Here is a 13,878-nt window from a genome sequence, read left to right as displayed (position 1 = left end):
CCCCTGAGAGAGACTGCATGCGGCATCGCAGACATGCTGAGGGAACCAGCATGCACATCACCCCTGAGAGACTGCATGCAGCATCAAAGACATACTGAGGGAACCAGCAAGCACATCACCCCTGAGAGAGACTGCATGTGGCATCGCAGACATACAGACATACTGAGGGAACCATCATGCACAACACCCCTGAGAGAGACTGCATGCGGCATCGCAGACATGCTGAGGGAACCAGCATGCACATCACCCCTGAGAGAGACTGCATGCGGCATCGCAGACATGCTGAGGGAACCGGCATGCACATCACCCCTGAGAGAGACTGCATGCGGCATCGCAGACATGCTGAGGGAACCAGCATGCACATCACCCCTGAGAGAGACTGCATGCGGCATCGCAGACATGCTGAGGGAACCGGCATGCACATCACCCCAGAGAGAGACTGCATGCGGCATCGAAGACATGCTGAGGGAACCAGCATGCACATCACCCCTGAGAGACTGCATGCGGCATCGCAGACATGCTGAGGGAACCAGCATGCACATCACCCCTGAGAGAGACTGCATGCGGCATCGCAGACATGCTGAGGGAACCGGCATGCACATCACCCCTGAGAGAGACTGCATGCGGCATCGCAGACATGCTGAGGGAACCAGCATGCACATCACCCCTGAGAGAGACTGCATGCGGCATCGCAGACATGCTGAGGGAACCAGCATGCACATCACCCCTGAGAGAGACTGCACGCGGCATCGCAGACATGCTGAGGGAACCAGCATGCACAACACCCCTGAGAGAGACTGCATGCGGCATCGCAGACATACAGACATACTGAGGGAACCAGCAAAACCCCTGAGAGAGACTGCATGCGGCATCGCAGACATGCTGAGGGAACCAGCATGCACAACACCCCTGAGAGAGACTGCATGCGGCATCGCAGACATGCTGAGGGAACCAGCACGCACAACACCCCTGAGAGAGACTGCATGCGGCATCGCAGACATGCTGAGGGAACCAGCACGCACAACACCCCTGAGAGAGACTGCATGCGGCATCGCAGACATGCTGAGGGAACCAGCACGCACAACACCCCTGAGAGAGACTGCATGCGGCATCGTAGACATGCTGAGGGAACCAGCACGCACAACACCCCTGAGAGAGACTGCATGCAGCATCGCAGACATGCTGAGGGAACCAGCACGCACATCACCCCTGAGAGAGACTGCATGAGGCATCGCAGACATGCTGAGGGAACCAGCACGCACAACACCCCTGAGAGAGACTGCATGCGGCATCGCAGACATGCTGAGGGAACCAGCACGCACAACACCCCTGAGAGAGACTGCATGCGGCATCACAGACATGCTGAGGGAACCAGCACGCACAACACCCCTGAGAGACTGCATGCGGCATCAAAGACATACTGAGGGAACCAGCACGCACAACACCCCTGAGAGAGACTGCATGCGGCATCGCAGACATGCTGAGGGAACCAGCATGCACATCACCCCTGAGAGAGACTGCATGAGGCATCGCAGACATGCTGAGGGAACCAGCATGCACAACACCCCTGAGAGAGACTGCATGAGGCATCGCAGACATGCTGAGGGAACCAGCATGCACAACACCCCTGAGAGAGACTGCATGCGGCATCGCAGACATGCTGAGGGAACCAGCATGCACAACACCCCTGAGAGAGACTGCATGCGGCATCGCAGACATGCTGAGGGAACCAGCATGCACAACACCCCTGAGAGAGACTGCATGCGGCATCGCAGACATACAGACATACTGAGGGAACCATCATGCACAACACCCCTGAGAGAGACTGCATGCGGCATCGCAGACATGCTGAGGGAACCAGCATGCACATCACCCCTGAGAGAGACTGCATGCGGCATCGCAGACATGCTGAGGGAACCAGCATGCACATCACCCCTGAGAGAGACTGCATGCGGCATCGCAGACATGCTGAGAGAACCGGCATGCACATCACCCCTGAGAGAGACTGCATGCGGCATCGCAGACATGCTGAGGGAACCAGCATGCACATCACCCCTGAGAGAGACTGCACGCGGCATCGCAGACATGCTGAGGGAACCAGCATGCACAACACCCCTGAGAGAGACTGCATGCGGCATCGCAGACATACAGACATACTGAGGGAACCAGCAACACCCCTGAGAGAGACTGCATGCGGCATCGCAGACATGCTGAGGGAACCAGCATGCACAACACCCCTGAGAGAGACCGCATGCGGCATCGCAGACATGCCGAGGGAACCAGCATGCACAACACACCTGAGAGAGACCGCATGCGGCATAGCAGACATGCCGAGGGAACCAGCACGCACAACACCCCTGAGAGAGACTGCATGCGGCATAGCAGACATGCCGAGGGAACCAGCACGCACAACACCCCTGAGAGAGACTGCATGCGGCATCACAGACATAGCGAGGGAACCAGCACGCACAACACACCTGAGAGAGACTGCATGCGGCATCACAGACATGCCGAGGGAACCAGCACGCACAACACCCCTGAGAGAGACTGCATGCGGCATCACAGACATGCCGAGGGAACCAGCACGCACAACACCCCTGAGAGAGACTGCATGCGGCATCACAGACATGCCGAGGGAACCAGCACGCACAACACCCCTGAGAGAGACTGCATGCGGAATCACAGACATGCCGAGGGAACCAGCATGGACACATGTTGGTCATTCAGAAACCATAAGTAACCCTGGCCGACCCCAGAGAAATGATGGATATCAATGGCAGCCAACATGGACACACCATGGCCACCCAAGGAGAAACCCCGGGTACCCCTGGCTGGCAAGCGTCGCACAGAAAACCAAGTTACCTGTAGCTGGCGAAGGATCATGTTAAGGCTAAACGTTCTTTGGTGTTCTGAGTTATAATCACCATTAACTGACCGTATTAACTCCTCTGCTACTGTTTCCTGGTACTGAGACCTGTTGCCAATGTTCCTAATTACAGAATTCCCTTTAAGAAGAGTGCCCCTCCAGGCAATAGGTTTGGGAACTCCTTTGCCTTTCCATCATAAGATAATACTACAGGTCTGCAATCAATTCTTTTGCTCCTCACTCTGGATCCAGCAAAAAATCTCACCACTACAATGTACAATCCTAAAAGCACGTGCATCGTCCAAGACCTGGCAGCATGCACGTGTATTGTCCAAGACCTGGCAGCAAGCACGTGCACTGCCCAAGACCTGGCAGCATGCACGTGCATTGCCCAAGACCTGGCAGCAAGCACGTGCATTGCCCAAGACCTGGCAGCATGCACGTGCATTGCCCAAGACCTGGCAGCAAGCAAGTGCATTGCCCAAGACCTGGCAGCAAGCAAACACATGGTGTAAAAGGACCCATTGATCGCTTAAGAATATGGGAGTCAATAGGATCTTTCAGGGAGTGGGCATTAGAACCTTTCTGGAAGTAATCTCAAATTGGTATTGGATCTGCCAGGGAACAGCCCTGCTGAAAGACTTCGGATGAAACCTTACAACACAAGTGTATAAAGCAAGTGTCTGCAACCTGTGGCTCTCCAGATGTTTTGGTCTATGCCTTCCATGATCCTTCACCATTGACTTTGCTGGCAATGGCTGATGGGAGTTGCAGCTCAAACCATCGGGAGAAAGAAAAATAGCAGACCCCTGGTGTAAGGCTTCAGATATTCTAGGAGTTTTATTCAGGAGGTTGCTTTGATATAGTTCATGGCAGTGGGGTGTACTTTTAGCCTTTTTGTCAGTGCTGGGTGGAGGGGTTGGCATAGAACAGGTGACCCCCTGCATCCTTGGGTGAGATTGGGAGTTTCAGACACCTGGGTGGGGTGGGGGGCTTACTGTCGTTGTCTGGACAGCATTGATGAGACAGAAACCCAGTCACCAGAGTGTACATGATGGCCCAGTGACCCTAATGTCCCCTAAACATGCTGGGTCCTTCGCTCTCTCTAGTCAAACCATTTCACAAGGAGGGCCCACCTTGGAGGCTCCCTTTCGTGACCTTTTATGGCTCCTTAGAGCCATCTTGAAGGGCCCAATATCTCCACCTTGGAGGGCCCCAGAGTGTCACCCTGGGGATCTCCAAAGCTCCACCTTGGAGGCCCTTTAAAACAACCTTGCAGACCTCATTAGCTTCGCCTTCGAGGGCCCCTTAGACGCACCTTGGATGGTCCGTTACCAGCACACCGAAGGGGCCCTCAGCACCATCTTGCAGAGCAACTTACCTCTGCCTTACTGGGGCCCTTAAACACCTTGTGGGTTCTTGGGGGTACTATTTTGGCATTAGGCTGGGATTCACTGGAGGCACTGTGATGGTGCTTGGCTGGGATTCACAGGAGGTACTGTGATGGCACTTGGATAGGGTTCACTGGAGGTACTGTAATAGCACCTGGCTGGGGTTTACTGGAGGTACTGTGATGGCACCTGGCTGGGGTTCACTGGAGGTACTGTGATGGTGCTTGGCTGTTATCCACCGGAGGTACTGTTATGGCACTTGGCTGGGATTCACTGGAGGTACTGTGATGGCACTTGGCTGGGATTCACCGTAGGTACTGTTATGGCACCTGGCTGGGATTCACAAGAGGTACTGTGATTGCACATGGCTGCTATTCACCAGAGGTACTGTGATGGCACTTGGATGGGATTCACAGGAGGTACTGTGATGACACTTGGCTGGGATTCACAGGAGGTACTGTGATGGCACTTGGCTGGGATTCACAGGAGGTACTGTGATGGCATTTGGCTGTTATTCAGTGGAGGTACTGTGATGGCACTTGCCTGGAACTCACCAGGGGTGCTATGATGGCACTCGGCTGGGATTCACCAGAGGCACTGTAATGGCAAGAGGCTGGGATTCACCAGAGGTACTGTGATGGCACTTGGCTGGGATTCACTAGAGATACTATGATGGCACATGGCTATTATACACTGGATGTGCTATGTTGGCACTTGGCTGGGATTCCCTGGAGGTGCTATGATGGCACTTTGTGGATATTCACCGGAGGTGCAATGATGGCACTTGGCTGGGATTCACCGGATGGGCTATGATGCCACTTGGCTGGGATTCCCTGGAGGTGCTATGATGGCACTAGGCTGGGATTCACTGGGAGGTACTATGATGGCACTAGGCTGGGATTCACTGGGAGGTGCTATGATGAAACTAGGGTGGGATTCACTGGGAGGTGATATGCTGGCACTAGGGTGGGATTCACTGGGAGGTGATATGCTGGCACTAGGGTGGGATTCATCGGAGGTGCTATGATGGCACTAGGCTGGGATTCACTGGAGGTACTGTGATGGCACTTGGCTAGGGTTCACTGGAGATGCTATGATGGCACTAGGCTGGGATTCACTGGGAGGTACTATGATGACACTAGGCTGGGATTCACTGGGAGGTGCTATGATGGCATTATGGTGGGATTCACAGGGAGGTGCCATGATGTCACTAGTCTGGGATTCACTGGGAGGTACTGTGATGGGACTAGGCTGGGATTGCTATGATGGCACTAGGATTGGATTTACCGGATGTGCTATGATGGCACTAGGCTGGGAATGCTATGATGGCACTAGGCTGGGATTCACCGGAGGTGCTTTGATGGCACTAGACTGGGAATGCTATGATGGCACTAGGCTGGGAATGCTATGATGACACTAGGATGGGATTTACCGGATGTGCTATGATGTCACTAGGCTGGGATTCACTAGAGGTGCTATGATGGCACTAGGCTGGGAATGCTATGATGGCACTAGGCTGGCAATGCTATAATGGCACTAGTCTGGGATTCCCCGGAGGTGCTATGATGGCACTAAGGTGGGATTCATCAGAGGTGCTATGATGACACTAGGCTGGGATTCACCGGAGGTACTTTGATGGCACTTGGCTGGGGTTCACTGGAGGTGCTATGATGGCACTAGGCTGGGATTCACTGGGAGGTACTATGATGGCACTAGGCTGGGATTCACTGGGAAGTGCTATGATAGCACTAGGGTGGGATTCACTGGGAGGTGCTATGATGGCACTAAGGTGGGATTCATCGGAGGTGCTATGATGGCACTAGGCTGGGATTCACCAGGGGTACTGTGATGGTGCTTGGCTGGGGTTCACTGGAGGTGCTATGATGGTGCTTGGCTGGGATTCACTGGAGGTACTGTGATGGTGCTTGGCTGGGGTTCACTGGAGGTGCTATGATGGCACTAGGCTGGGATTCACTGGGAGGTGCTATGATGGCACTAGGCTGGGATTCACTGGGAGGTGTTATGATGGCACTAGGGTGGGATTCCCTGGGAGGTGCTATGATGGCACTAGCCTGGGATTCACTGGGAAGTGCTATGATGGCACCAGGGTGGGATTCACTGGGAGGTGCTATGATGGCACTAGGGTGGGATTCACTGGGAGGTGCTATGGTGGCACTAGGCTGGGATTCACTGGGAGGTGTTATGATGGCACTAGGGTGGGATTCACTGGGAGGTGTTATTATGGCACTAGGGTGGGATTCACTGGGAGGTGCTATGATGGCACTAGGGTGGGATTCACTGTGAGGTGCTATGGTGGCACTAGGCTGGGATTCACTGGGAGGTGTTATGATGGCACTAGGGTGGGATTCACTGGGAGATGTTATGATGGCACTAGGGTGGGATTCACTGGGAGGTGCTATGATGGCACTAGGGTGGGATTCACTGGGAGATGTTATGATGGCACTAGGGTGGGATTCACTGGGAGGTGTTATTATGGCACTAGGGTGGGATTCACTGGGAGGTGCTATGATGGCACTAGGGTGGGATTCACTGCGAGGTGCTATGGTGGCACTAGGCTGGGATTCACTGGGAGGTGTTATGATGGCACTAGGGTGGGATTCACTGGGAGGTGCTATGGTGGCACTAGGCTGGGATTCACTGGGAGGTGTTATGATGGCACTAGGGTGGGATTCACTGGGAGGTGTTATTATGGCACTAGGGTGGGATTCACTGGGAGGTGCTATGATGGCACTAAGGTGGGATTCATCGGAGGTGCTATGATGGCACTAGGCTGGGATTCACCAGGGGTACTGTGATGGTGCTTGGCTGGGGTTCACTGGAGGTGCTATGATGGTGCTTGGCTGGGATTCACTGGAGGTGCTATGATGGCACTAGGCTGGGATTCACTGGGAGGTGCTATGATGGCACTAGGCTGGGATTCAATGGGAGGTGTTATGATGGCACTAGGGTGGGATTCACTGGGAGATGTTATGATGGCACTAGGGTGGGATTCATCTGAGGTGCTATGATGCCACTTGGCTGGGAAGGCTATGATGGCACTTGGCTGGGATTCCTGACTAGACCACACTTCCTAACTCCTGACACACTGCATTCTAATGGTTAGGGACTGGAACTTCAAACTATGGTGTTTGTGGTTCCGGAATGTAAGGGTGGGAGCGCCTACATCATCGGAACTTGTTTCACGACACTTGGGATGTCCGGCTGCTGATGTTCTGGCGTGATGGCGACTTACCTGCAGCTTCTTTACATAGGTTACAACTGACTGATATGTTTCCGACTTCACATCTTCAGCACAGAACCAGGCCTCGAAGAGCTGCACAAACTCTTCAGCGTCTTCCACGCGCGGGGCGGGAGCTTTTGTCGTGTTCTGCAGCCTGCAACCAGAAGGCGGAAGAGTATCAGTGCACCCTCAAATGTGAAGGTAGCGGGCACCAGGGCAGACAGCGGGCACCAGGGCAGACAGCGGACACCAGGGAAGACACCAGGCACCAGGGCAGACAGCGGGGACCAGGGCAGACAGCAGGGACCAGGGCAGACAGCGGGCACCAGGGCAGACAGCGGGCACCAGGGCAGACAGCGGGCACCAGGGCAGACAGCAGGGACCAGGGCAGACAGCGGGCACCAGGGCAGACAGCGGGCACCAGGGCAGACAGCGGGGACCAGGGCAGACAGCGGGCACCAGGGCAGACAGCCGGGACCAGGGCAGACAGCGGGACCAGGGCAGACAGCCGGGACCAGGGCAGACAGTGGGCACCAGTGCAGACAGCCAGGACCAGGGCAGACAGCCGGGACCAGGGCAGACAGTGGGCACCAGGGTAGACAGCAGGGAGCGGGGCAGACAACGGGCACCAGGGCAGACAGCGGGCACCAGGGCAGACAGCGGACACCAGGGAAGACACCAGGCACCAGGGCAGACAGCGGGCACCAGGGCAGACAGCGGGCACCAGGGCAGACAGCGGGGACCAGGGAAGACAGCGGAGAGCAGGGCAGACAGCGGGCATCAGGGCAGACAGCAGGCACCAGGGCAGACAGCGGGCACCAGGGCATACAGCGGGCACCAGGGCAGACAGCGGGCACCAGGGCATACAGCGGGCACCAGGGCAGACAGCGGGCACCAGGGCAGACAGCGGGGACCAGGGCAGACAGCGGGCACCAGGGCAGACAGCGGGGACCCGGGCAGACAGCGGGCACCAGGGCAGACAGACACCAGGGCAGACAGCGGGCACCAGGGCAGACAGCAGGCACCAGGGAAGACAGCGGAGAGCAGGGCAGACAGACACCAGGGCAGACAGCGGGCACCAGGGCAGACAGCAGGCACCAGGGAAGACAGCGGAGAGCAGGGCAGACAGCGGGCACCGGGGCAGACAGTGGGCACCAGGGCAGACAGCGGGGACCAGGGCAGACAGCCGGGACCAGGGCAGACAGCGGGCATCAGGGCAGACAGCGGGGACCAGGGCAGACAGCCGGAACCAGGGCAGACAGCGGGCACCAGGGCAGACAGCCGGGACCAGGGCAGACAGCGGGGACCAGGGCAGACAGCGGGCACCAGGGCAGACAGCGGGCACCAGGGCAGACAGCGGGGACCAGGGCAGACAGCCGGGACCAGGGCAGACAGCCGGGACCAGGGCAGACAGCGGGCACCAGGGCAGACAGCAGGCACCAGGGCAGACAGCCGGGACCAGGGCAGACAGCCGGGACCAGGGCAGAGAGCGGGCATCAGGGCAGACAGCGGGGACCAGGGCAGACAGCCGGGACCAGGGCAGACAGCGGGCACCAGGGCAGACAGCCGGGACCAGGGCAGACAGCGGGGACCAGGGCAGACAGCGGGCACCAGGGCAGACAGCCGGGACTAGGGCAGACAGCCGGGACCAGGGCAGACAGCGGGCACCAGGGCAGACAGCGGGCACCAGGGCAGACAGCGGGGACCAGGGCAGACAGCGGGCACCAGGGCAGACAGCGGATAGCAGGGCAGACAGTGGGCACCAGTGCAGACAGCGGGCACCAGGGCAGACAGCGGGGACCAGGGCAGACAGCGGGCACCAGGGCAGACAGCGGGAACCAGGGCAGACAGCCGGGACCAGGGCAGACAGCGGGGACCAGGGAAGACAGCGGAGAGCAGGGCAGACAGCCGGGACCAGGGCAGACAGCGGGCATCAGGGTAGACAGCGGGCACCAGGGCAGACAGCGGGGACCAGGGCAGACAGCCGGGACCAGGGCAGACAGCGGGGACCAGGGCAGACAGCGGGCACCAGGGCAGACAGCGGGCACCAGGGCAGACAGCCGGGACCAGGGCAGACAGCTGGGACCAGGGCAGACAGCGGGCATCAGGGTAGACAGCGGGCACCAGGGCAGACAGCGGGGACCAGGGCAGACAGCAGGGACCAGGGCAGACAGCGGGGACCAGGGCAGACAGCGGGGACCAGGGCAGACAGCGGGCACCAGGGCAGACAGCGGGGACCAGGGAAGACAGCGGGCACCAGGGCAGACAGCCGGGACCAGGGCAGACAGCGGGCACCAGGGCAGACAGCAGGCACCAGGGCAGACAGCGGGCACCAGGGCAGACAGCGGGCACCAGGGCAGACAGCGGGGACCAGGGCAGACAGCGGAGAGCAGGGCAGACAGCGGGCACCAGGGCAGACACCGGGCACCAGGGCAGACAGCCAGGACCAGGGCAGACAGTGGGAACCAGTGCAGACAGCCAGGACCAGGGCAGACAGTGGGCACCAGTGCAGACAGCCAGGACCAGGGCAGACAGTGGGCACCAGTGCAGACAGCCAGGACCAGGGCAGACAGCGGGCACCAGGGTAGACAGCGGGGACCAGGGCAGACAGCGGGGACCAGGGCAGACAGCGGGCACCAGGGCAGACAGCAGACACCAGGGAAGACAGCGGAGAGCAGGGCAGACAGCGGGGACCAGGGAAGACAGCGGAGAGCAGGGCAGACAGCCGGGACCAGGGCAGACAGCGGGCATCAGGGTAGACAGTGGGCACCAGGGCAGACAGACACCAGGGCAGACAGCCGGGACCAGGGCAGACAGTGGGCACCAGGGCAGACAGACACCAGGGCAGACAGCCGGGACCAGGGCAGACAGCGGGCACCAGAGCAGACAGCCAGGACCAGGGCAGACAGTGGGCACCAGTGCAGACAGCCAGGACCAGGGCAGACAGTGGGCACCAGTGCAGACAGCCAGGACCAGGGCAGACAGCAGGCACCAGGGTAGACAGCGGGGACCAGGGCAGACAGCGGGGACCAGGGCAGACAGCGGGCACCAGGGCAGACAGCGGACACCAGGGAAGACAGCGGAGAGCAGGGCAGACAGCGGGGACCAGGGAAGACAGCGGAGAGCAGGGCAGACAGCCGGGACCAGGGCAGACAGCGGGCATCAGGGTAGACAGTGGGCACCAGGGCAGACAGACACCAGGGCAGACAGCCGGGACCAGGGCAGAAAGTGGGCACCAGGGCAGACAGACACCAGGGCAGACAGCCGGGACCAGGGCAGACAGTGGGCACCAGGGCAGACAGACACCAGGGCAGACAGCCGGGACCAGGGCAGACAGCGGACACCAGGGAAGACAGCGGAGAGCAGGGCAGACAGCGGGGACCAGGGAAGACAGCGGAGAGCAAGGCAGACAGCCGGGACCAGGGCAGACAGCGGGCATCAGGGTAGACAGTGGGCACCAGGGCAGACAGACACCAGGGCAGACAGCCGGGACCAGGGCAGACAGTGGGCACCAGGGCAGACAGACACCAGGGCAGACAGCCGGGACCAGGGCAGACAGTGGGCACCAGGGCAGACAGACACCAGGGCAGACAGCCGGGACCAGGGCAGACAGCGGGCACCAGAGCAGACAGCCGGGACCAGGGCAGACAGCGGGGAGAAGGGCAGACAGTAGGAACCAGGGCAGACAGCAGGCACCAGGGCAGACAGCAGCACCAGGGGAGACAGCAGGGACCAGGGCAGACAGCAGCACCAGGGGAGACAGCAGGGACCAGGGCAGACAGCAGGGACCAGGGCAGACAGCGTGTACCAGGGCAGACAGCCGGGAGCACGGTAGACAGAAGGGAGCAGGGCAGACTGCGGGGACCAGGGCAGACAGCGGGCACCAGGGTAGTCAGCGGGGGAGGGGCAGGCAGCAGGGACCAGGTCAGAGAGCGGGCCCCAGGGCAGAGAGTGGGCACCGGGGGAGACAGTGGGGGCCAGGGAAGACAGCGGGCACTAGGGCAGACAGCAGGGAGCAGGAAAGACAGCAGGGCAGACAGCAGGTACTAGGGCAAAGAGCATGACCAGGGCGGACAGTGGGCGCCAGGGCAGGCAGCGAACACCAGGGATTGACTGTGCACTAGGTCTGTCTGAGAAGGAAGACCCCTGGCAAACACTGAGCTTCCTTCTTTGCTCTAATCTAGAGACATACAGGTAGACTGCACTCAAAGGTCGTTAAGTAAATCCAATGGACCGTTTTCTGACTCGATCAGAATATCTCAGGCATGAGATATTTTGCGTGTTTTTCCCTCTCTCAACAGTATTGATTTCTCTCTGGGCCTTTTCAATTCTAATCTCACGTGAGCCCCCTCCAGCAATGCAAGCACAAACATGTCCTTATTAGCAAGGAAATAGAAAAGAGACGAGGGCCATGTGTGGCTGGCGGTTTGTGGCCTCCAAGCTTGGCTCTCCAGATATTGTGGACTGCAACTCCAGTCAGCCCCGGTCAACATAGCCAATGCTGAGGGATCACGGGAGATGTAGTCAAATCCACCTGGAGAGACTCAGGCTGCAGACCCTCGTCAGTGGGACCATTGGCTTGACTTGCACGTGGTGCTTCTCTGGAAACCACACACAGTAATGACCGCCTTTTTGACAGTTGAAACCATCGCCACGTGTTGACAAGACCCCCATCGCAGGGTTCCTGCGCCCTCTGTGGCTATATACCGTCTTCCCATGATGTCCCATGATGGTGAACACGTATGACACACGCGTGTTCTCTGGCACAGCCTCGCGGCGCCATTTCACTCACACAGAAACATACAATCATAAAACTGCTGCATAGTTTAGAGAGTGGAACCCGTGAGGAATAACCCGAGAGGGTGCACGAGGGAGGGCAAAATGCACAGCTCCCAGAGGCTGGGATAAGAGGGTGCCTTCTGGGCACCTCACTGCTGGAGCAGCAAGTCAAGGGGTCCATGTGGCCTCATGCCATCCACCTTCCTATGCATTTCTGGTATTTGAATGTGCATTCCCCCCTCCACTGGCGTTTGGTGGGGGTGGGGGGTGGGCATTTCCCCATATCTCACTGCACGCCCCTTTCCCATTGTCCCTCATTGCACCGTTCACCAGATCACCCCATATATAGAGAGAGTTTCAGGCCCTTTAGCAATAGAAGGTGCAGGGCGACTCCAAATCATGCCCCGCCATGAGGACGGGGAGTCAGTCTGTCTCCAAGCACTGAACCTCGAGGGGGGAGGGGGGAGGGGCTTTGCCCAATACTCGGACATAGAATTGGCCTCACGAGATCACAGCATTGACTTGAGTCCGAGGGTTCAACCAACTTGAGCATAGCACAGACCTGCCCACACAGACCACCCCCACACAGACCACCCCCATGTGTGACCAGGGAAGCGAGCTCAGTCTCGAGGTTGCATGGGCAGGAGACACTTCAGGTGTGCTGCTGCATCACACATTTCAGCTATCTGGACTTGCCTTCCCATCAGCCCTAGCTAGCATAATCAGTGGAGAAGGATCATGGGGATTGTAGTCCAGAAAATCCAGAGGGCCCCGGCATATGATATCCCTGAACAGCTTCTGACACACGGGTTCATGTCCCAAGACACCAGGCCAAGGACAGTCTCCTACTACGAGGGGTGACTATTACTGACCTCCACTGACAGCGAGCAAGCACCAGTTCAGGTCCCCAGGCTGATGGGTTTTCTGGTAGCTGGACCGAGCTCAAGGCTTCTGTCCAGAAGAGCAGTGAGAGGAAGGATAAGTGCTGCCACTGATCTCAGAATTCAGTAACAACTAACATGGTTCAAAGTGAGGAACAGATGTATTCACATACAAAGTCCTTCACTTGCGGTTTGGAGGTTTACGGGATAAGAAATACCCATTCAGAGCCTGGAGTTAAGGCGAGGGGCATACCCCCCCACTCCCATTCTGGAAAGAGACTCCTGATTCGTCAGCCCAGACTAACTGTCTCCCAACTGGAATTCACTTTACTCCAATGCAAGTCAAGCCAAATCAAGAACAAGCAATCCCCCTTCAGCGTTCTAAAATGTTGGACCTCAAGGTTTTACGTTGTACCGCGTACCACGCTGCTTCGATGATCCGGCAAAACGCCCCTCTCCGGAGCCGCGTGCCCAGTGACTTCATTCTGGAAGATTCCGAAAGCACTTTCCTGTCAGGATGTTCACTCAGGAGATAGCTGCTTCATGATCTAGTTTTATAGTCTGAGGGAGGAGTCATTATCGCAGGATAATGACCCACTCCCAAGTTATGATCCAAGGTGAAGCCGATGGCATTTAGCTGGGAAAGGTCATGATCCCACGACAATTACCCCCTCCCCACTCCCCCCACCCGGCCACCCCCCTCCCTTGGTCTTTTAGGCT

General features: G+C 58.3%; 1 protein-coding gene across 4 annotated transcripts in view; it reads right to left on the bottom strand.

The window, feature by feature from the left end:
* The window catches only part of LOC138487603 (uncharacterized), a 277,207-nt gene that overhangs the window by 154,283 nt on the left and 109,046 nt on the right, over positions 1-13,878 (bottom strand). For all 4 annotated transcript variants that reach the window (XM_069614071.1, XM_069614073.1, XM_069614072.1 and 1 more), the window contains exon 3: positions 7,511-7,652. In XM_069614071.1, coding sequence (XP_069470172.1) covers positions 7,511-7,652 — 142 coding nt within the window. The remainder of the gene's footprint in view (positions 1-7,510; positions 7,653-13,878) is intronic.

This window comes from Ambystoma mexicanum, chromosome 9 (assembly GCF_040938575.1).
Source record: "Ambystoma mexicanum isolate Mex_15411 chromosome 9, UKY_AmexF1_1, whole genome shotgun sequence".
In the NCBI taxonomy this organism is placed as follows: Eukaryota; Metazoa; Chordata; class Amphibia; order Caudata; family Ambystomatidae; genus Ambystoma; species Ambystoma mexicanum.
This window is presented reverse-complemented; position numbering and strand designations above follow the sequence as displayed.